This window comes from Bicyclus anynana, chromosome 3 (genome assembly GCF_947172395.1).
Source record: "Bicyclus anynana chromosome 3, ilBicAnyn1.1, whole genome shotgun sequence".
Taxonomy (NCBI): Eukaryota; Metazoa; Arthropoda; class Insecta; order Lepidoptera; family Nymphalidae; genus Bicyclus; species Bicyclus anynana.
The window spans coordinates 17911534-17935717 of NC_069085.1; the positions used below are offsets into that span (position 1 = coordinate 17911534).

Genomic DNA, 24184 nt, shown 5'->3' on the forward strand with positions numbered 1-24184 from the left:
TTATTAATGAAAACATTTATTAATTGGCTCAGTAGCTACACTTTTGAAAGATAGTTTACAGTAAAGTTTTTTATTAGTTGAACCATAGATAACTTGATTGACTTGATTATTGATAGTATTATATTAAAAAATAAAGATATCTAAATTTAAAGATATCTCTGTTATGTATGGGCAAACAAAAATAATCATAACTAGTGGTCCGGCCCAGCTATGCCTTTGAAATACATTATGGTTTATTATAGTAATATTATTTGATTAGGTACAGTAAAAATTCGACTAAACGAACTAAATAGTCTGAATTCTATAGTAATATTGACTCTGAATCTTAGTAGCTTGTCTCCGCTTTTAGTTATCTTTTAAGCATTTTGTATGTAAAATGACTGGAATATTGTATTTTGTATATATGTTATAAAATATTTGCTGAAATACAAAATAATTTTTATGTGCAGTTTATTACAGCAGTCTTAATTAATTCAATTGAAGATTTTTAAAACTGAATTTGAATTCTACTAAAATTATTTTATAATAATGGATTTTTGCGAGCAAAACAAATTCAACACATAGAAATTGGTTAAAAAATACAGCAATGGTGCGCGGATATTCGAAAATTTGATTTTAGAGTACCAGTTTTAGACTGGTTGACAGTTGCAGAAAAAAAATACTGATGTTTTTCAAAAAAAGTGGCAACTCTAAGTAATAGTTTTTATATCTAATCAGGCGGGTGGTAGTGCGGACGTGTTCACAGCAGCGTGTCCACGGCGTGAATGACGCCGTTGGTGGCCGGGATGTTGTGCGTCACCACTTGCGCGTTGTTCACTTTGATGCGACCTGTGAAATGACGGTAGTTTTAAAATATGAGTATTATTATTAAGTATAGTTTGGCTACTGATAAAAGAGACTGAAATCGCCCGTGATTAAAAAAAATCTACTAATGTTTATTAAAATAACGCTCATGTGTGGAAACATTACTACCTACGAAAAAAATTGCACTATAATTTTGGAAATGCCCTCCAAGTTTTTATTATATTAGCGATTTTAGTCTTTACTTTAATTAGCCGAATTCTAATTGTACATCTTCATTCGATATTTAAAGCTCTTTAAATCTCTGTGATAAGTCACAATTATAATGTTATGTACCTAAAGAGAACAATGCCTGCTTAGCGTATTGCCCAGACGGTTGTCAACTCGATAATTCCACGGTCTACATGTTTTCTGAATACAGAGTCGACACGACAGACATAGATGAATAATAAAGCGGTCAATCGATATTAAAGGGTTTATTTTGGAGTTAAGATACAAAAAATATCGCAAACATTAAAAAAACAAACTATTTTACAATAGTCTGTCGTCAACAAACGGTTGATCATAAACTACCACCAAAACAAAAATCATCCTCTATTAGTCAAAACTGTCGTAAATGAGGACTCACCAGAACTCTTCTGCAAGGTCAACGGTTTAGAGTCCTCCATAGAGTTTCTCAGCTGGTAGTATCGCATCCCCGCGCTGTACAAAGTCCCGGGCAGCACGTGTTTGGCCACCAGCGCCTTGGCAGCAGGCTTCTCGGAGTAGCGTGATAGTTCTGATGGAGGAAGTCGCGCGAAGGCGGCGTCCGTTGGCGCGAATACTGTGTATGTTTTGCTCTCTGGAAAATATAAACAATGGTGCATTAACATTTGAACTAAGATACCACAGAACATAAAGCACTCAAACTGCGGTGAAAGCCAGCCTATGCTTTTATCATGAGTTTTAGGTACCTAAGCTGAACTGTGAGAGCCGTGATAGCCCAGTGGATATGAGCTCTGCCTCCGATTCCGCAGGGTGTGGGTTCGAATCCGGTCCGGGGCATGCACCACCAACTTTTCAGTTGTGTGCCTTTTAAGAAATTAAATATCACGTGTCTCAAACGGTGAAGGAGAACATCGTGAGGAAACCTGCATACCAATTCTCTGCGTGTGTGAAGTCTGCCAATCCGCATTGGGCCAGCGTGGTGGACTATTGGCCTAACCCCTCTCATCCTGAGAGGAGACTCGAGCTCAGCAGTGAGTCGAATATGGGTTGATGATGACGAAGTTGAACTGTGGTGGGTTTGTAAGCAGTGGCGTGCACTTCATAAATGCAAAAAAGCACTGCCTGCCTTATGGAATCAATACAAACCGATGTTGGACAACGGAATACATCGCTGGACAAGGAATTTTCAAATTTCATAGTGCATAACCTAGTTAAACACCTTATGTACGCCACTGTTTGGAAGGGTCTGGGTAGCACGTTTTAAGTGTCCAGACTCTTGGCCGAAACTCCATAATTCACTACCATAGGCTACAATATCTCAGCCTTCGTAAAATTTATTTATTTATTTATTTTATTTATTTATTTATTTACTTAAACAGTACCCGGGAAGACATTACAGTTGCCCAATTCGTCTTCCCGGGCTATAAATATACATTATAATTTTATATAATTACTAACAAAACAGTACAGGCTTGTTATATCTACTGTGGTACAGGTGATACACAATTTACTAACTACAACAAAAATAACACTTCAAAAAATTACAAACTACAATAAAAATAACACAAAATAGAAAAGAAAGAAAGAAAGAAATACTAATTAAAAAACAAAAACATTAATCAATAATAATAATAATAACATACATATCAATTTAACAAAATAGGAAAACGAATCTCCTATACCTACTCCATTAATAATAATTTAATGGTTTTTATAAGTATCGGCGATGGAGAGTGATAAACGTCCAATTCCAAATTGTTACCAGTTAGATCATTGAGCAGGCGCAGCGCCAGCGCTACCGGTGCGTGCTGAGTCACTTTTGTTCTGCCATGTGGTATAGCAAACAAATGGCGACGTCGCGCACTGGCGTATTTGTCCGGGACATGCAAACCTACTGATTCTAGCACAACAGAATTACTTATTTTGCCCTGAATTAAAATTATTATATATTTTAATAAAGCTACGTTACGCCTTAACTTCAGTTTGTCATACCCGGTCATACCAAGGAGAAATAAACTTGGATATATGGTAGGGTACCCAACTGAGTAGCCATACTGCTTTCTGTAGAGCCATCTAATAAATTTTTTTTGGATCTTTTCTACCATATCTACGTACTTATGTTCAAATGGATTCCATATGATGGAATTGCACTCCAGTTTGCTCCTCACATATGCATTATACAAAAGCTTTATAACTTCAACAGATTTGAAATGCTGTGACTGGCGAAGCACAAACCCTAGAGTCCTATAGGCTTTGGTACATATATCTTTTATATGGCTACGGAATGTCAAATTTTCTGACATATTTGTTCCCAAATCCCTAATCGTCGTTACACGCGAAAGATGTGTGACGCCTAGTTTGTAAGTAACTACAATCGGTTCAACCATTCGACTGAATGTAATGACGGAGCACTTATTAATGTTAAAAAATAATTTATTACGAGTACACCACTGCAACACGTTATCAACATCGTTCTGTAAAATTTTGGCATCCGAAACGCGTTCCACCTTATGAAAGACTTTCAAATCATCTGCAAACAGTAGGCACCTAGCATGGGTAATCACATTCGGCAAATCGTTGATCAATATTAGAAACTCCAATGGTCCTAGATTGCTTCCTTGACTTACACCTGAATGAGTAAAATAAGGTTCCGAACAATGTCCCTCATACTGAACGTATTGCCGCCGATTTCTTAGGTAACTGGAGAAAAAATTGAGTAGTAATGGCGTAAATCCAACAGAAGCAAACTTATTAAGAAGTACGTCATTATCAACAGCGTCAAACGCCTTTTGAAAATCAAAATAAGCTGCGTCAACCTGTGAACTACCATCAACCGCCCCAGTGACATAAGTCCAAAATGCCAACAAGTTACTACAAGTTGATCGACCTGCCCGGAACCCATGTTGGACATCAGTTAGTTGGCATTCAAACTGTTTTCTTATTCGACTCTCCAATATTGATTCAAACAATTTTCCAAAAACTGACAATACTGCGATAGGCCTAAAGTCACCTACTTCTAAGCTTTTGCTTTTTTTGGGAACAGGCACTACCCTAGACGTTTTCCAGATTTCTGGATAGAACGAACTCTTAAAACAAACATTGAAAATATGCTGCAATGGCAATAAGAATACCCTGTCACAATCTTTAACTATGTAAGGTGGATAAGGTGGAAAATGAGTATGGCTATTGCAGATTCTCGTTCTAACTTCTAGCATATACTTTTTATCCATTTGAATCCGCGGTTTCGGTCCGCCTTCAGTGTCTGCAGCAGTAGGTCTAACATGCGACCAAACGAAAAGATAAATATACCTACAAATATCAACCAATAGCAGCGTAACTGGAAATATCGCTATCTCTTTAGTTGCGTTGGTACGAAAGAAATGGGACTGGAACTACTCCGCTCTTCACGAGATTGCTCGTATGCGCCCATCATGGCAGCAGGAACATCATCCGGTTACCTGATAACATATCAGCCATGCCGCTAGCGAAGATAGCCTTGAGGAAGGTGGTGAATCTGCGGTCCCGGTCTGCCTGCAGCGTCTGCACCAGGTCGCCCACTGGCAGCGGGAACATCACTCGGTCCACTGCGTGCGCTATACCCTGGAATTAAGTTACAATTGGTTAAATCTTGCCGGCCTTCGAGTCTGCTCTGAACACGATTCGTATTACCAGCGCAGGTCACATAGCGGTTTAAAATGTTTGGGACGGACTATACATCATAGTAAAGTAAAGCAAGGAATAGGCCTGCTTCGCTGTGGATTCTTTATCATCAATCGTTATTATTATCAGTCTATTTAAATAGCACAAGGCCAGGCTTCATTTTTTGTAAGAGAGGTTTTTGGACTGTTCTCCTCTGCTTACAGAAGAGTGAGTTAGATCTCAGAGTGATAAATGACTTTGTAAACGATTATCTATCATCATCATCTACGAACCACGGAATTTTGACTACCGACTCTTACTGATGATTTCATCTCCAAGATGCTAAGCAACTATCAGTATCAGCCTAATATAAAATTAGGTACTTTTCTTATAACTTGTATCTACCTACCTGTTAAAAAAATGCAATAAAGGTACCTGCGGGATGTGTATATCCTTCTTATCATCCAGCACTCTGGCGCCGTTGATGGTGGTGACGCGAACCTCATTCCACTCCACGTCGTGCATGTCGTACTGGTTGACTCGGAGCTGCGTGCCCGCCAGAGACACGCCCGTCATCTCGTCTTGGAGGGAACCCACGTCGAATGCGCCAGGGATCACGTGGTGAAGTAGCAACTAAGGAAAAAGATATATGTGGAAAATTTCAAATGCAAACCTAATTTTGAATTTTATAACGGTGTTCAGTTTCGAACGAATTCAAAATAATGCCTGTAATTGTACATTAATATGGCTAAGATAAAGTACTATCTAAATTGAATTCAGTAGTTACCTGTTTTTTATATGAATTTGAAAATAGTTGTCTAAAGAACGCGACGAAGAAACTTTTTTAGAGTAATACCTAGGTATAGCTTGGTAACTTCGTTCCTAACACTCCCAATGGGGCGCGCGGGCCGGGGGGCGTGTAGGGATGAATGAAAAACCCACGACTGATGCACGTCACTTCCCCACACGCGCGATTTCACATCCGCGCAGTCTTTCCCCCTGTCGCCCGCATATCATGGGAGTGTTATCAACGAACTTGCCAGACTATAGTCGCTTTCATGATGTGATCATGTGAGCTACTAGCGCACACTTTTAGATGGAAGAAGGGCAGCAACTTTTTTAGTACGTGGTCTTTGCATGCCAAAATATTAACAACATTTAAGGGCTACCTGCTTGTTTAGCCAATTATTGTTTTAAAAAAGTTACGGCGATGATAAGTTTATTTGCCAAATTCGGCTAATGATTTTGTTTCGTTAATATTTTACTAGCGTTAACTTACCCCACTGAGCAGTCGGGGATTGTCGCGGAACTTCTCCTCAGCTTTATCAGGTCCACCGAGTTGCACTAACAATGTCCTGAAGGCTTTGTCTGTTGGAGCAAAAATAGTGTACGGTCCCGTTTCATTTAGTATCGCATCTAGACCAGACTGCTTCAAATATTTGGCTGTCGCAAATAGACCATTCTCTTTTAAAATATCTATTAGATCAGGTGTTCCACTTCTGGCGTAGTTGGAATTAAAAGTTGACTCTTCATAGCTTGGTGAAATAGTGCTAGATGATCCAATGACGACAATATCTTGAGGTGTTGACCTGGTTGTATATACTGGAGTAGTGTTTAATACTGTGGTGCTATGGAAAGGATTTCGTGGGCTGTAACTATTTCTGTTTATATTATACGTTGGCGTCGAAGATTTGATTACGTATCTAGGTTGTGGAGCCTCGGTGGTGGTGCCTCGAGTCGAAGGTGGGAAGGTCTGTATGACCGGAGTGGCCTTTGTTGAAGTAGCTATAGAGTTACGGTATGATGGATACGTAGGCGGTGGCGTACTCTGTATTGGATTAGTGTGCCCAGAAGTACCATAATTAGATGTTGTTACATAATTGGGGTAACTCGAAGGATGATAAGATGACTCGGCGATATAATCAGTCGATTGAGTAGATGGATTCGCCGTGGTCGATGTGTATGCGGGGTTAGAAATTTTGGTCGGGCCGGGAAGTTGTATTTCTCCTTTCTTTATTTTGTTTAATATATCTTCTACTTCAGGGCCCTCTTCAGTTTGTTGGCCGTTAGCTTTCACACCTTTAACTTTATATGAACCGTCGTCCTGTTCTTCGAGGAATACAAATGTGACTTTCTTTTTGTTTTGAAGTGTGTTAGGTATTCTGGAAACTTCTTCCAGTTTACCGTTGTCAGCCTGTTTGATGAGTTCAAAGTTTGCACCAGGCGGTAAAACTCCTTTCGTTAAATCTTCGAATGATATGCGACTCTCCTTTTGAGGCTCTTGGGTAGATTGTATAAATTTACCTAAATCAGGGCTATCGGCAGCTATCGCGCCTTTTGGTATTAAATTAGGATTGTTAGTTCTTATTACTTCAAATTTCTGTCCATTTAAGGATATTTCACGCGAAGAAAAGTTCTTCTCGTTGAAATCTTCAGGATTTTCGGCTAACGCTACTTTAAGTTGTTTCAGGATATCCGGTTTTTGGAGTAAAGCAACGCTCTTAGCTCTCAAATTGTCATCAAAGCCTTTGGTGTCGCTCTCTTCGAGTAGATCTTTAATTTCATTGTAAAGTTTTTGTTTGCTTCTGTCTTGTGGAGGAGCCCTCGTCCTGGCGGGTGGGCGTGTCCTGTATCTTGCGGTAGGTCGGGGACGGGGTGTCGTTGTAGTTGTTGTTGTCGTTGTTGTCGTGGTAGTTGGGTGTTCCTTCTCGTACATTTCAATGGCCTTTCTAAACAAATCCGTCTCGTGTGGTTGCAATGGTCTGCGTTTCTCCTGATTTTGTTTGTAGAAGTCTTCATAGTTTTCAGTAGTCGTGTATGTCGGTATGGATTTTGTCGCCTGCTTACTTATGAACTCTTCATGAAGTTTCTCAACTTTTTCCTGTTGCTTTTGCTGTTGTTTCTGGACAAACTCTTGGTGCTTTTGTATGATTCGCTGTCTCTCCTGAAGCTCTTTTAATTTTTCAAGATTTTCTTTCGACTGTTGTTCATAGTAATCTCGCAGTTGAGCAACTGATTGTCCATTTGAGTGTAAAGGCGCCTGATTAATGCTTGATTGAAATGGAATTTGAACATTGTTGAAATTTTGAGGAGCTAGATTCGGGGCTGCTTGAATTGTAATTGGATTTGGGCCATTGTAAGCATGATTCTGTACGGCAGCCACAGTCGGATGGAAAGCTGCCTGAGTTGGCCTCTGCTGAGGAATATTTAAATTTTGGTTGAACGTTTGTGGTGATAGTGTTAGCGGGTTACTCTGGAACGATGCCAACGTTGGGATTGGTTGAGGTATATTTTGCTGTGGAACTTGTTGGAAGCTATTTATCGGAGGATTGATGGTTGGTTGATTGAAATGGAAACCATTATTGTTCTGCAAGGGAAGGTTTTGGGATGGCAACAAATTGTTGAATTGAGGAACGTAAGGTTGCTGTTGGAAGATCGGTTGAGGGAATTGTATGGGAGGCGGTGGACTGCTCAATACAGCCTGTTGTGCTTGGAAGGTCTGAAGTGAGGGAGACGGTCCAAATCTCGTCTGATGATCGTTGAAGCCTGTCTGACTCAACACCGGCTGCCTGCTTCGTTCGAACTCATTTTCTATCTGAAATGAAAAGAAACACTTTGTTAGTATTCGACTCGCTGTATTACAACGAATATACGTAGCTATACTAAATAATTAATTTAATGCGAACGCATTCACATCTTGATATTTATAGTTCTAAGACGTACTGTAATAATTTCAGTATCCTAACTAATATTTTACTGCCTTTAGTTGGTTCAGTGGTTAACCAGTGGCTTCCGGTACGAGAATCCTGGATCGGTGAGGTTTTCTTTCTATTAAGAAATTATTATAAAAATCTTCATAGGTGGGATGGGACGTAAGCCCATTCTGGTTCTGATTCCGGTCATTTTCATTGATATAGTGGTCGTTATAAAATCAAACATTATCATTTATCGCCCTAATCCCGCCATCTTAGCGTGTCACAGAACAGTGGTTGGATCACAGAACATTCTTATATCCCTGAGGCGGGTCGGTGGTTGGTCTAACATCTACTCTCCTCTAAGGGGATCTGCATAGAGCGCTACAATATGCTGATAATGATGATAATGAAACGTCCGAGTGTGAACTGGTATCGCGAGTGCTGCACAATTATTTCGCCTCGAAAGGAAGAGGTCTTACGAGTTCACAGACCGCTAACCTTCGCTAGCTGGACAGGCATTAAAAGAAGATGACGTCTTTAGACATAATTTTTTTATACCTACTCTATACTAATATTATAGAGGTAAAGTTTGTGAGGTTGTAGGGGTTAATCTCCGGATCTACTTAATCGGTTTTGATTTGTTTTTTAACAATAGAAAGCCACATTATTAGTGAGTGTCATAGGCTATATTTTACGCCCGTATTCCCACGGGAACGCGATTTACGCGGTTGAAACCGCGTGGCGTCCTAGATACCTATAAAAGCAGTGTACCTAAATGTGTTGAAATAAACATTATTTATATACTATTTATGTAGGTACCTACGTACCTGCCTAACACCTAACGATGAGATTATTGTATGCGTGAGCTATAACACTTTCTATGAAATACAAATAAAATAGATAGATGTTTAAAAACAAACTGAATACAAAAGTATGTTAGATCTCATCTCGCGGCAAAGAATGCACTTTCGTGCTACTGATGCGTCACGGACTAACCGATGTTTGTACGTGAATTGTGAGAAAATTGTACGCTCTTGCCCGCTCACGGAATACCGCCTTTGTACGCTGGATATACAGCTCCCCTAGTCAAGTGGCACGTCGATTCTCTTTCTACGATCGCTAACGCTTCGAAAACTAGAAAGATGTATGGGAATGACAGATCTTGATCACGTGACCTGTCGATAGCAAATGTCATTCCCATACATCTTTCTAGTTTTCGAAGCGTTAGCGATTGTAGAAAGAGAATCTAGGTGCCACTTGGCTAGTGGGGCTGGCGTCATCTCCACGGAAGATAGCATCTCAACGAGACCGTCATAATGTCGTCGGATAATAAATAATTCAGTTCAGATCGAGCATAGTTTTCATTTAAAATAAGAAAATTGGGAACTAATTAAAATGAGTGAATATCAAACACTCGAAAGCGAGGGACTTCGTCCGCCCATTGATCGCCTATTCCGACCCTCTCGCAAATCCGTTCTTAGCGAACGTTTGTCGTTTTCTGACTAAAAACTAACTCCCTGCTAAACACCTTGTAGGTAGGTATGTCAAGTGCTTTTCGATATTTCCTAACCTTTCGCTTTTATTTTAATCGATAATTGTTCTAATTTGGCACGGGGGCAGATAGACAATAAAACTTCTTGAGCTTGAATCACATTTATGTAATAACATTTAACATTTATAAGATACAACAATTAATGTAAATGGCGATGACTTAAAGGTAAAAAAATGAGAGAGAATGACGTCTCGACAGAGAGTTGCCAGAGTACAAAAATAAACAGTGTTGTCACATTTAATAGGAGCAATAATTTAGGGAGTACATGCACACAATACAACAATAATTAGTGTTTATTACACTTCTACAAGCGTCATTTATGTGTTTGAATGGAAGTAAATAATAACAATCTTAAGAATATAAATCACACTCAACACAAAACTATTTTACTTTTAAAATATGGTGCAGTTTTACTTTAAGCCAATTAAAAAAAAAAAATACGGTGTCAGGAAATGCCTGTGTGATTTTAATAAGCTTATTGTTAGAACTGCAGTCAATTTCCCTTAAAACAAGTAAGCTTTCCGGTCAGACATCAGCGTACCGTCGCAATGTTAAGATTGTAATGTCGAGATTGACCCACAGAGTTGGTACAGGACAGACGATGGCACTGCGGAGGTTCCATCTAGGAACCTAATATACGGCACATACAATATCAGAAAAAGAAACATCATTTGATTACATAGTTAGATTTCTGTGGCCATTTTAAAATCTGTGTAGATGGCCTAAAATCAGGACTAAAATATCCGTTCTTGAAACTTCTTAATCTAACGGACGAAGTAACTATGAAGAATCGAATTTAATAAAAGTAATGTTGTTTTCCTTTTAGTTTTATTAAATTATTTATTATTGTTTGTGTTTTACTAAAAACTAAGCAGGTATAATTTAATTATTATTGTAGCAGACGGATAAAGGTTGATCTTTTTATTATCTTGGTTTCAATTCAATCTCTATTCTAATATATGTCTATCTAATACACAAATTAAATACATGGCTCTTTTCCCGCGAAGTCTACAGTTCGGTATACGAGTATATATATACATATACTTACGAGTAGGTAACTTGCCTAGTTACTTAGGACGAAGTTTGTACACAATCCTAATTCCTAAGGTTCTGCAAGAGTGTAATAACTCAGATGTGTAGATTGTAGATGGATTATCTAGATTGCGCAATGGAAATTCTTTAGAACACATTCAACCGCATTTTTTACATGAGACAAGACAACCGGTAAATTACGACTTTTTCCGTCATTAGCATTCCTTCCTATTTCTTTAAAAAAATGACATAACACTATGTTGTGGTGATACCTTCTCCAACCGGTTTTAAACGTACATGATACCGTTACGTATCGTTTATTTACACTGAGCGATGTATCACGCGAAAAATGTCATTTTTGTGTAAGTTTTTCGAAGGGTACAATTGAGTTACTTATTTTGTTATCCACAATGTCCAATTTGCTAAGTTTGCAACTGAACATTGTAGAGTAATCTCCTGAGGATGGTCTGGTGTTGAACGTACCTACCTACTATGTAGAGGGCTTTTTGTCGGATCTGCCCCTTTAGCCAAGTGGCACGTCATTTCTCTTTCTACGATCGCAAACACTTCGAATACTAGAAAAATGTATGGGAATGACAGATCTTGATCACGTGACCTGTCGAAATGTCATTTCTTGGGGCTGGGCATGGAACATAAAAAAAACACTAAAAGCTACGCTTTAGCCAGATTTCTGACGTTAACGTTGGCGTTGATTATCACGGACCTACATGACCATAGTGGGTTATGAATATTAATATTTTGTCCCTGGACCCAAGTTATTACTGGACTGTTAGAACTTTACAAAGTTAAGTAGGTACCTAAATTGTATTTTTTAAAGTTTCGCACTAACGTTCGTTTAAGTTTCACACGCCCATAGTGTGTAGACTCTACATAGAGTACAGAAGCTATGGCGGCACTTTCACGATGGCGTATGTGTAATGTGGCGGGCGCGGCATGCTTTCGATTTCGTCGGATGTTACTTTTGATTTTAAAGGTCAAAGAGGTCAGGCATTTCGTAACAGTCATTCAAGCTTTATTGTTGGCTTATGCAAATTGTTGTTTTTTTTTTTTTGGAAACTATCGTTGGATTAGGAATTCTTGCAAATTTCAATTTCTTTATAGAAAATCACAACTATGAGTCAAGTCTAATTATTTAAAAGATCCAGTTATGTTTGCCGTATCTTCATAATTTCATCATTATCAGCCGAAAGATATTTCTTGCATGGACTTCCAAATACTACGGTTTCAAGTCATTAAAGATAATTTCAAGAGAAAAGTCTCTAGCGAAGGGTTGCAGCTTAGGGTCTGGTGACTGGACGCGTGATTTATCGTGCTATACTAATAGAAAATATTGAAAAATTACGTTTATACTTGGACAATATTGAGTATCTGGACCCTTGAAACCTGCTACTTTCCAAAGCTATCTACGAACAACGACAAGTCTAGATATAATAAGTCAAGCCTTCATAGAATAGCGGCTAAAAGCTACTGCAGGCTTTCGTTCTAAGATATTTCAGCTCAATCTGACATTAGATACACATGAGTGAAAATATTACATCATCATTATCAACCCATATTAGGCTCACTGCTGTGCTTAAGTCTTCTCCAAAAATGAGCCGGGTTAAGCCAATAGTCCACCACGCTGGCCCAATGCGGATTGGCAGACTTCACACATGCAGAGAAGAAAATTTTCAGATGTGCAAGTCTCCTCACGATGTTTTTCCTTCAACGTTTGAGACACGTGATATTTAATTTCTTAAAATGCACTGAAAAGTTGGAAGTGCATGCCCCATACCGGATTCGAGCCTACACACTCCGGATTCGGAGGCAGAGGTCTTAAAAATATTACACAGTAGTCAATAAGTATTGAAGACACAATGAATAGCATCAGTAAGCACATAACGTAATATTGCTAATAGTGAGTGAGAGCGCTGCTTTCTTCGTTTTGTGGAAACCGGACGGGCATTCTGATTCGCCGCGCGTCTCGGCGGATCATCTTTGTTTTCGAACGATTAGAAAACGTTCCGTGCATGTTTCTAAACGTTGTTATGACTTGTGGACTCAGACGAATAATTACTGTATGCTTGTGGATTGTGGAGGCAAACATTGCGGGCGATTTAGATTGGTTATGCTCGCTTAGGTGTGATATGCAAATCGAAAACTTTAATAACCGACTTCCGAAAAGAAGGTTCTATGTTCGGCTGTCTAATGCAAAAAAAAATGTTACAGTAAAAGAGATCAATACCAAAGAAGAGACAGTTGTAGAGTGATGATTAATGTTTTGGAGGAATAGAGAGAATTAGTTCATGAAAGGTGAAATGGAGTTGAAGGTGAGAAGAATGAAGACATGTGACGATCACACTTCGCGTAGGATAAGGACAGCAATATGTTCATGGTTTTGTGTCATCAAGACTTCATAGTTTTCAATTTAGGTAAACCAAAAGAAAACGCCCATGACATCAAACACGATGTATTATATATTTTTGATATCTATATAATAATTTTTATATAATAGTTTTTTTAATAATTGAAAACTTTTCTCCTATATTTCATTTATCATCCGCCGGAACCGCGTAAAAATCATTCTTATTAAATGACAACAACATAGTACAATAAACTCCTGCAAAGAAACACTCCTTTCGAAGTGAATTATTCAATTAACGAAACGAAAATTACGAATACGAATCTCTTTTCACGACAGATGTTTGCAATTCTAATACCGATATCACTTGCGTAGATCGATTCCAAATAATTCGGATTACGAATGTTACATAATTACTCCTCAACCACGCAATCCTTTACAATTCCTTACTGTAACCGCAGACGGTTAATGTAACACAAACCACAGAATTATGTGCTAATACTTATTCAATATTAATTTTAAATAATATACATTCTTACCTCAATATTTTAAAGCCATAAAAAATAATAATAATAAAATAAACATAATATAAAAAAAACATTAGTATATAAGTACCTAATCATTGGATGCACCAAATATAGATTAGAGAAACGTGATTGCCTAGTGGATATGACTTCTGTTCTTGCCTTCCAGATCGTGAGGAAACCAGCATACATGAGATTTTACTTACACTTCTTCTTTTCTTTTTCTTATACTTCTCTACGAGTGTGAATTCTGCCAATCCGCAATTGGCCAGCGTATAGTAGACTAAGGCCTCTCATTTAAAAGAGGAGACTCGTGCTCAACAATTGAATATAATATGTTTTTTCTCTCATTCATTTATTAGTTCTTTTTTTTTTAATTTTTAACAATATAAATATAAAATACAAAACACTACTAAAAATTTATAAAAAAAAATCAACCCTCCCTCATTTGAGTGCCCAAGCAACCGGTGGTCAGGACTCCAGAGTGAGGAACCTCCTCATAATACGCGCCGTCTCAAGAACCACTGCCTTCTGTATCCGACTCTTGATACAGTTAAGCGAAAGCTTCTTAAGGTGTTGGTCGAAGCTTTTCGCTATAAGACCATTGACTGAAACAACTATCGAAACAATAATAGTTGACTCAACATTCCACATTGTTAATGAGGATGATTATGAACCATTGGGTAGATTTTTATGCACATGTTAAGCTTTAGCTTTTTATTTTGTTACGGGTGTAATGAATTAAAAGCTCGAGTATATTTTATTTATTATTTAAAAGTCAGCCCTTGAGTACAATCTCACCTGATGGTTAGTGACGATGCAATCTAAGATGGAAGCGGGCTAACTTCCTAGGAGTTGAATGAAAATTTCGGTTTCTACACAACATGGTACCGGAACGCTAAAATGCTTTGCGGTACGTCTTTTCAGTTAGGGTGGTAACTATCCAGGGCTGCAACCTCCCACTCATTAGACCTGGACCAATTAAGAAAACCTCAATCGGCCCAGCGGGGGTTTGAACCCAGGACCTCCATCTTGTAAATCGACCGCGGATACCATTGCGCCACGGAGGCCGTCAAATGTCTCCTAGTTCTTATATTAATTATTAAACTAATTAACAGAAACTAAAGAATGTAGAATGGCAGAGATTAGCTTCGTGCAAATATTTTACCTATGTATCTGCAAAGTAACCTTTTTTTCATTTATGGTTCACAAGTTAGCCCTTAACTACGTACTTCCTTCGAAAACACTATTAAACAACCATTGAGAGTCTCTGGCAAAGAGTTGCTATGTGACTGGGCCCTAAGGACATAATTCTCTTGCTAGATAATACTTATCACGTACAGAAATTTTTATGAAGTTATTATAATCTCTTGTTTTATATTCAACATAAAAGGAGTGGTTGTAAGGAGTATTTTCTGGATCTACTGAACGAATTTTCCATAGGTAAAATAATTTTAATTTTTTTTAAATTTACACCTTTTTACTAGATGAAGTTTGGTAATAGATGTTACGTACTTATATCGCAGAAAGGTCTAGACCGGGCCGTAAACCAGGAAGTGTCGCGCAGCGTAGGATTCCTTTTACGTGTTGCGTGATCAACAACCTGAGAGCCGATCATCAAATTTCATCATCATTATTATCAACCCATATTCGGCTGCTGAGCTCAAGTCTCCTCTCAGAATGTAAGGGGTTAGGCTAATAGTCCTCCACGCTGGTCCAATGCGAATTGGCAGACTTCACACACGCAGAGAATTAAAAAAAAATCTCTGGTATGCAGGTTTCCTCACGATGTTTTTCCTTCACCGTTTGAGACACGTGATATTTAATTTCATAAAATTCACACAACTGAAAAGTTGGAGGGAGGCCCCGAACCCACACCCTCCGGAATCGGAGGCGAAGGTCACATTCCCTGGGCTATCACGACTCCGTCAGATTTAAGGACGAGTTATTTGTAGACCTGTCGACGCCTGATCTAAAACCTCCTGATCCATCGCACTGGATAACGAGGCAACAAAGATTAAATATAGGAATGTATGTACTAAACCCTTAAAATGTTTAATAGTTACTGCACCTATTAAATAAATACAGATTACAGGAACAACCAAGCCATGTCTGGTAATCCATGAATTATTAATTGATTATCCATGAATTAATCCACAAAATTGAACTGAATAAGTAATAGCATAACAAAGACACTTTGTTTTATATAATAACGTACAGAGACTTTCACCACCGTATAACAATTAACGAAAATTAATAATTGTTAATTGTGAAGATAATGTACGTAGTTAAAGCGAGGCTCGAGACTGTCTCAGTGACTTATTGTGTGTGGACACGATATCAATCACACCATTCTATATAGTGTCGAAGACAGGTTGACATCTGAAGTGGATTTATAGGGCAAAAAACAATTAGTGAATGAAACCCTACCAGGTCTAACAATTCGCACCAAAAATGTGTAATTCGCACCTCGAGTGGCAGAGAATAACCTTGAGCGAAGTCCCGTACTTGTGACAGATGGATGTAGGTTTAAGGACGTCTTTTAAAACTAGTTAACATATTATGGCCGTTGAGATTTTATTGTTGGTATATTAATATAAAGAAATGACGCAATGTTGTAAACTGATTTATTTATAAACTGCACTGATTATAAAAGTTTATGGATATAAAATAAACTAGTATTAAATGGGTGAAGAGGAATGGATTGGTGGAATGGTAATCTGGTAATGAATCACAATAAACAATCTATTTACGCATGTGCGGTCGAGAGAATTCTAAATATGAAATAAATATGAAATGGAAAATGTAAATGGCCTATGAGTGGGCGAACGAAGGAGTTCGCCACACACTCCCTTTCTTCGCTCAATATAATTCACGTAATAAGCTGTACCTCCATCTGAACTTAAACGCCCTCAACTACATAAAATCTTCTCGAAGTGTATCCTTTATGACTCGGACGATGACATAACCACAGACAACATCCATTTGCCAACACTGACCTCTGCACAGCGTCATCGAAGCGAAGACAATTTCTTACGTCAACCGGACGTGGATTTCTTTAATAGGATAAAAATAAAAAACCCAATATTTCATAAGTAAGCTCTTCGCAAAGCCCCTTGATTTTGTAACGAACATAATGAAATAATGGTGTGACATCATATTCCCAACTCCAGGTTGAGAAATTCTTGGAATAAAGTAAAATTTTATACCCGAACCAGGAATCGACCCTTGTCGTCAGAAACCGGACTTTTTTGACGGCCTCCGTGGCGCAGTGGTAACGCGGTGAATTTACAAAACGGGCGTCCTGGGTGCGAAACCCGGCTGAGTCGTTTTCTTAATTGGTACAGGTCTGGCTGGTGGGAGGCATGTCGTGTAGGAAACAAAAGGGACTTTCATCCTTTTAACTAACAATTTACCCCGCTTCCATTTTAGATTGCATCATTACTTACCATGAAGTGAGATTGTAGTCAAGGGCTAACTTGTAAAGAATAAAAATTAAATTAAAAAACACTAACCAGTAACCATTGGACCAACTGAAACTATTAGTTAGAGCAGGTATTAAAATAATTATGAACAATGATACATCTGTATCACGCATGTGATGCATACAAACGCGTTCAGATTAAATTAATTATTAAGTAGGTGTACGTATAGGAGCTACGTAACGCCTTGAACTTGTGAATATTTGTGAGAAGAAAGTACTCGCTTAGCATACGACCACGGTTGAGAGATTTAAGTATGTGTGCGTGATATTTTTTACTACTTCTCGACTGCAATCTCGCCTAATATTAAGTGACAATTCAGTATAATATAAATGAATTCCTTATTAATAAACGATCCACACTATTACTGTGAGCTGTGATAGCCCAGTGGATATGACCTCTGCCTCCGATTCCGGAGGTTGTGGGTTCGAATCCGGTCCGGAGCATGCACCTTCAACTTTTCCGTTGTGTGCATTTAAAGAAATTAAATATCACGTGTCTCAATCGGTGAAGGAAAACATCGTGAGGAAACCTGCATACCAGAAAATTATCTTAATTCTCTGAGTGTGTGAAGTCTGCCAATCCGCACTGGGCCAGTGTGGTGGACTATTGGCCTAATCCCTCTCATTCTGAGAGGAGACTCGAGCTCAGCAGTGAGCCGAATATGGGTTGATGACGACTATTACTGTTCCACATGACGAAAATCTAGTTAAAAAAGCCGAAAAAGAAAAAGTATCAATATACTTGGGCCTTGCTCACGAGATTACCGCCATGTGGAATGTTGAGTCAACTGTTATTGTTCCGATAGTTTCAGTTTAGTTAATGGTCTTATAGCGAAAAACTTCGATCAACATCTTAAGAAGCTTTCACTTAACTGTTGGATCAAGGAGTCGGATACAGAAGGCAGTGATTCTTGAGACGGCGCGTATTGTGAGGAGGACCTCACTCTGGAGCCCTGACCACCAGTTGCTTGGGCACTCAAATGTCAAATTATAAAAAACTCAAAATTAAAAAAAAAATTAATAGTGTTTTTGTATTGTATTTTGTATATTAACATTGTTAAAAAATAAAAAATGTAAATAAATAAATGAGAGTTAAAAAAGCGATCCTTAAGGATTTTGGATCGTGATGTTTGTAAGTCCCTGCAAAAGGCCTATGTCCTGCAGAGGACGTCCATCGGCTGAAATGATGATGATGATGATAACCTCCACAACTCCTGTGACTTTGCCGTGGTCCCTCGATGTGTCGGATCGCGTACATACATAGTTAATTGTTCCGTACAGGCATAAAGTAAAATAAAAAACGTATAACCATCCTGGAGGTTGACGGCCTCCGTAGCGCAGTGGTTTGCGCGGTGGATTCACAAAACGGAGGTCCTGGGTTCGATCCCCGGCTGGGCAGATTGAGATTTTCTTAATTTGTCCAGGTCTGGCTGGTGGGAGGCTTCGGCCGTAGCTAGTTACCACCCTACCGGCAAAGACGTACCGCCAAGCGATTTAGCGTTCCGGTACTATGCCGTGTAGAAACCGAAAGGGGTGTGGATTTTCATCCTCCTCCTAACAAGTTAGCCCGCTTCCATCTTAGACTGAATCATCACTTACCATCAGGTGAGATTGTAGTCAAGGGCTAACTTGTAAAGAATAAAAAAAAAAAAAAAAGGTATCAACGTATTAACCGGCTCGAAGGACCAAATTATGTTCCGAAAAAGACTTTGCTGGTAGACACTAACCTCAAAAATCCACGTAGTGCAGGGAGTAAAATAAACTACAATAAAAAATCGAATCTCTATCTAATATGGGTCTATAAACTTAGTACGTAAAGGTACACCATAGAACGGATGAGTTATTAAGTAAGTTAAAAGACATAGTTAAAGTTATGTGATCAAGCTTCTAATTTTAATAATTTTAACACAATTTCCGTAAAAGATCAAAGGTAAAAGGTAAAAGATTACATAAACGTCGTAACTCTACCACATAACTCCGTAGTCGTGATCGAGGTGCCGTAACCGTGTTGTCACTTCGCTTTCCGCTTATCTTTCGTTAAATAAACTTTCTATCTTTTTATTTTTATCTATGTTACTAATCTGAATACATATAATGTATTTACTTGTGAATTTATGTATAGATTTAAATAGATAAATCGCTTTGTGTATCCTGGTCCGAATGTATCTTTGTTTTCTTTTTGATGTCAAGTTAGCGCTTGACTGAATTTTCCCAGCTGGTCTTGGTCTTTATTATCAAATCAATTGACAAGACGTCATTTACCTACCTATAAGATATCCACCAGTAAGCACCCGGTAACATTTGTTACTTCTCAATTTCGTATATGTCAACTAGCATACGTCAAACTTTTAAGATGTAAAATAATTAAAAGAAAAGTGTTATCCCAATTAATTAAGCTGTTAAAGTCTCCGATAACTAGGTAAATTTAATGATTATGCTATTGTGTTGTGCCAAAATATAAAATACTAGCAGATGCCACGTGGTTTCACCCGCGATTCTCCCGTTCCCGTAGGAATACGAGGAAAAATATATAGCCTATAGCACTCGGGGATAGTGTAGCTTCCCAACAGTGAATGAATTTTTAAAATCGGTTCAGTAGTTCTAATGCAAATAAACAAACAATCAAATCTTTCCTCTTTATAATATTAGTATAGGAAATATTAATAAAAGGTCCAATTGAAATTTCATAAAAAAAGAAAATGCACAAATTAATAATCAATAGGTTATTCACCCCGTCACTAAAATAATGTAACGGTTTTTTATTTATACTGAGATGGTGATAACAAAAACAACAAGCTATTTTTGATAAGGACCGATACATAGGTAAGTATATCAAACTAGTCTAAGCAGCCCTTAAAATCTTTAGTTTAAAAAAATACTTAAGTTTTATAATAAGTGGTTGAGTTTAAATTCCCATTAAATTTTTTAAAGTTTTTTTGAAACTGTAATTCCTCTTTATTTTAAAATATTCCTTTCTCTTTGGTATTATTATTAGTAAATTATTTTAAATGTATGTAACTAAATAATAATTAAATATTATGGTACTAACCCTTGGTCCAGTAATGGCGGCCACAGCATGCGCCAACAGCAGAAAAGAATAAACACCCCTCATGCTGCACTCTCAAACGGTAGAGCGGCAGAGTACCATCACACAACACTGTCAGCCTGTCTGTCACAGCACGGCTTCCACGCACTGAATCCCAATTAACAAGAGTTCACTTCACTTTTCAAATTAAAAATAAATTCCAATCTTTTTTATTAAACAATTACCAACCAAACCAAACCAACAGTTCTTTTTTCAAATGTCAATACGAAAGTTTACGCGCGAATTTTTAACGAAATTCAAAGCAATAGATAATGCGTTTCGTTTTTATTTCTTTTAAGTTTAACGCACATGTAACTTTTTAATCGCAACTTTTTTTTTTAATAAGTGTGATATCGGGCAATGGCTTCACGCGAGGACAGTCCCAGCGGCATTACAATCGTCAGTGAACGTCGCTTCGTTTTACCACCCCTACTCCGGCCGCCCCTACTTATGTTTCGAAAGGTATCGAGATTCGTTAAAAATTTTACTCTGCAGATGTTAGTTGAAATGTTGCGTAAAATAATTACGGGCTATTCTGATTAAAATGTAGGTTTTTAGTGTCGCTGTAAAATCGATAACTTGAAGTTGCGGATTATTTCGTGTTTGAGGACGATAATAAAATGTTATTATCGGACTATGAAATAACGGTCACAAAGTATGATTGCGTTCCTATAGACTAAGGGCGGCCATGTTTCTAACATGTTTAGCTTTGCGTTTATCGTAAAAGTGATTAGAAGCGGTTTTAAGCGTCCTGCAATTTATCATCTTAGATATTTCGAATGAGCCACCGTACGGCTACTTTTATTAACTTAATTAAAATGAGAAAATATTAAAAAAAATCAAAGAATTTGACGCTTTAAAATAAAAATATTAAAATCAAGATTCTATAAAAATCGTTAAGGTTACATACACTTTGAGCAAAAAGGAAATAATTATAGATGCTAATTTTCAATTATAATTGATCAGATTAAACACCTTAAATATTGAAAGTAGCTAGTAATATCTATTAAAATACAACTAGTATCATATTTTATTACCATATGCTGCAGAGCACAAGCTTTCCCTCTCCCATAGGACAGGCGGATGTGGAGTTTTGACTAACCACGCCGCTGTAATGCGGGTTGGCGGGCTATTATTAATATTACATGGAGTGAACTAACGAGGTGAGAACATTGGCAACGCCATCTGTTAACCGAACCGTGGCGGTATCGGGTTCTCTTTAGCAATTCCTTGCGCAAGCTTGCCGTGTGACCCCACTATCAAAACTTAATGGAAGAGTCAAAGTCAAACTTCAATCCAGACTAAACAAAGTATAGTCAACAGATAAATATAGGTACAGTCGGGAAATTTACACAGCTCGAAGATGATCTTAATGCGGTACATATAACATAGGTATTATACTTACTGCCGCAATTTAATTGTCGTCGAAACCGATTTTTTTAATTGGCTTAATGTTGAAATTTCAGAAAATTCTTGAAACATGACAGAATATGAAGATATTCGACAAAAGCCTTCTCCGTAGACAACATACACCATAAACCAATGTATGAAAACAGGTCGTACACAATGATATTTTATACTAGAGATAGGGTACTAGCGCGAAACTAATGCGGACAATATGTGCATAATTTCATTTAGTCGCTCATTAAACAACGAAAGTTATTTAAACACATATTATAACCGTTTTCCCCCCAAAGGGCAGAAAACGATTATTTAGGTTTCAGCCGAAGCTTGATCCACTTACGAGATTACCCTCCAAATTTTGCCCGTTTGCAGTGTTCCTACCCTACATTTCATTGGGTAAATGAGATTTTGACATAACATCACGCCGTCATCCGCCGGCATGTCGCTTGACAGTTATCAATGTCAATCAGTACTCTCGTAAGCCGGCAAGGCATGAAATTTTAGTGGATCAAGCTTCGGCTGAAACCTAAATAATCGTTTTCTGCCCTTTGGGGGGAAAACGGTTATATTTAGGTGTTCGAGCCTTCAGCTTGATCCACTTACGAGATGTGTTTATATTCTGCCGGCGATGGCAAGGCGTACTGTGATGACCATTTTTTATGATAGTAAAAGAAATGATAATCATTATACATGTAAATTAATGATCAACGACGTTTAAATTATCAGTATATAAATCAGTATATTATCAGTGATTATCATAGAGACAAAATATTTTTCTCATCTCTGAAGTAATTAACTAGATATCAAATATTAAAATTATTGTCATTTAATTAATCACAGTTATTAATGTAGATTTCACCCAAAAGTAACACACATATTTTTATTAATTGATATTTTATTTAATGGTAAAAACAAAACCTATACAACCCATATATTCATTTAAATTGGTGTAAATATGCTGCACTTAATGCTGTAAAGTAGTAAAGTAAACCTCAAAACATCTGAGGAACTTCTTCAAGACAGCGTAGATATATTGACTACCCACTTTAAATTTCTATTGTATTTTATTAAATCTGTATTTACAGATGCTTTTAAAATTATCTGAGAAAGCTGAAAACGTGCTAATTTCAATAAGCTTCGCAGTTATACCGAAATGACTGCGAGCAGCTACTTTAATCTTTGTCTTCTGCTAGACATAATAAACAAACCAGATTCATTGACATGTCCAATAATTTCTTTACCCAAATATAACAAATTTGTAATATCAGTTTGTACTAATAGATATAGCCCTCTGACTACATAAAGTTAACCAAACCAATGTTTGATCTGTATTTTGTCAGAACCGTACTGTGTATAGTCAAAACATGACCTCTCCACTCAAGATAAAAACAAGGAGTCATGACATGCTACTTAAAATAAACTATCAGTTGAGTATATAAATAGACTCATAGGTGACCAACCATGTTAGAGGTTTTGGTTTTAAAATTGGTTTCAATGCTAGTCTAACTTTAGGTTGATCAAGTACCTAGGTAATTATCTACTCGATAATTTTTGGGTTTATAAACCTATTTGACTAAGGATTTCTAAAGATCAATAGTTCTGAGTACGAGTTCTGATTTATTTATTAAGTATTTGCAAAAATGAAGTCCTACCGAAGTAGGATCTAACTGTTAACCCATTCCAACATATCCAGGCTTGATTACACGTATTAATTGTGAATTTACGCCAAGCTGTTTCTAAAATATTCTGTCCTCTGTTGCCAAGGACCTTAATAGTACAGCAAGCACATACAATATGTTACTGAATGTGACCTGTTGGTACTCGCGAAAGAAATGTTAGATTGTTAATTGTAAATGGTTGGCTCTTGGTTCTCTGGTACAATGGAGACCTGGAGAAGAGGAATATCATAAACTTTCTCTCCTATCTGGAGCTACCAGAAGATAGGTTCTCAAGCAGTGATTAAGATGTCTCAAATTATAGGTACTACCGTTGAAGATGGAAATAAGCTAGGGCCACCACAGCCTTTAGTTTAAGTTTTTGCTGAAGACGTCGACGAATGGGCAATACTAGAAAAGCAATCATATTTTAGATTGGTTAGATCACTGCCCTTGTACTGGTAAACAAGTCTACTTCTGGTTTTTCCATCACCTTGAATGTTGTCTGAAGAGCTTCGTAACTTTAGAATTTAATCTTGCAATTCTAATAATCGGTATAGACCCGTCTTTAATCCCAGAAAAGTACCTGGCTTAGGTATATTTGAAGTTGGTTAGCTAAATCTAGAATTTACTGCTTAATGCAAAGAGGTATAGATTTATAGATTTGTTATCTTCTTGAAATATTGCATACAGTTTTTTTTCTATCTAAGGTCCTTTCTCACTCGCTCTCTCATAGAAAATCCA

At 37.6% G+C, this 24184-nt stretch overlaps 1 protein-coding gene across 1 annotated transcript; it reads right to left on the reverse strand.

Moving 5' to 3' along the window:
• Positions 1–285: 285 nt before the first annotated feature.
• LOC112047937 (uncharacterized) lies at positions 286–20786 on the reverse strand. The gene is made up of 6 exons (XM_024085253.2): positions 20346–20786; positions 5927–8242; positions 5083–5280; positions 4467–4608; positions 1430–1642; positions 286–828 (listed from the first exon to the last, which is right to left on the reverse strand). Exons 1-6 carry the CDS (start codon positions 20406–20408, stop codon positions 740–742), a joined length of 3021 nt encoding a protein of 1006 aa, XP_023941021.1. The 5' UTR covers positions 20409–20786; the 3' UTR covers positions 286–739.
• Positions 20787–24184: the final 3398 nt, after the last annotated feature.

What these genes read in the sequence shown, in the direction of transcription:
- LOC112047937 (XM_024085253.2), bottom strand. Translation starts at nt 20,408, where the DNA reads ATGAGGGGTGTTTATTCTTTTCTGCTGTTGGCGCATGCTGTGGCCGCC. An exon ending in AGGATATACACATCCCGCAG is followed by an intron (nt 4,609 to 5,082) that starts GTACCTTTATTG and finishes ACTTAATTCCAG; the next exon opens with GGTATAGCGCACGCAGTGGA. An exon ending in CATGGCTGATATGTTATCAG is followed by an intron (nt 1,643 to 4,466) that starts GTAACCGGATGA and finishes TATATTTTCCAG; the next exon opens with AGAGCAAAACATACACAGTA.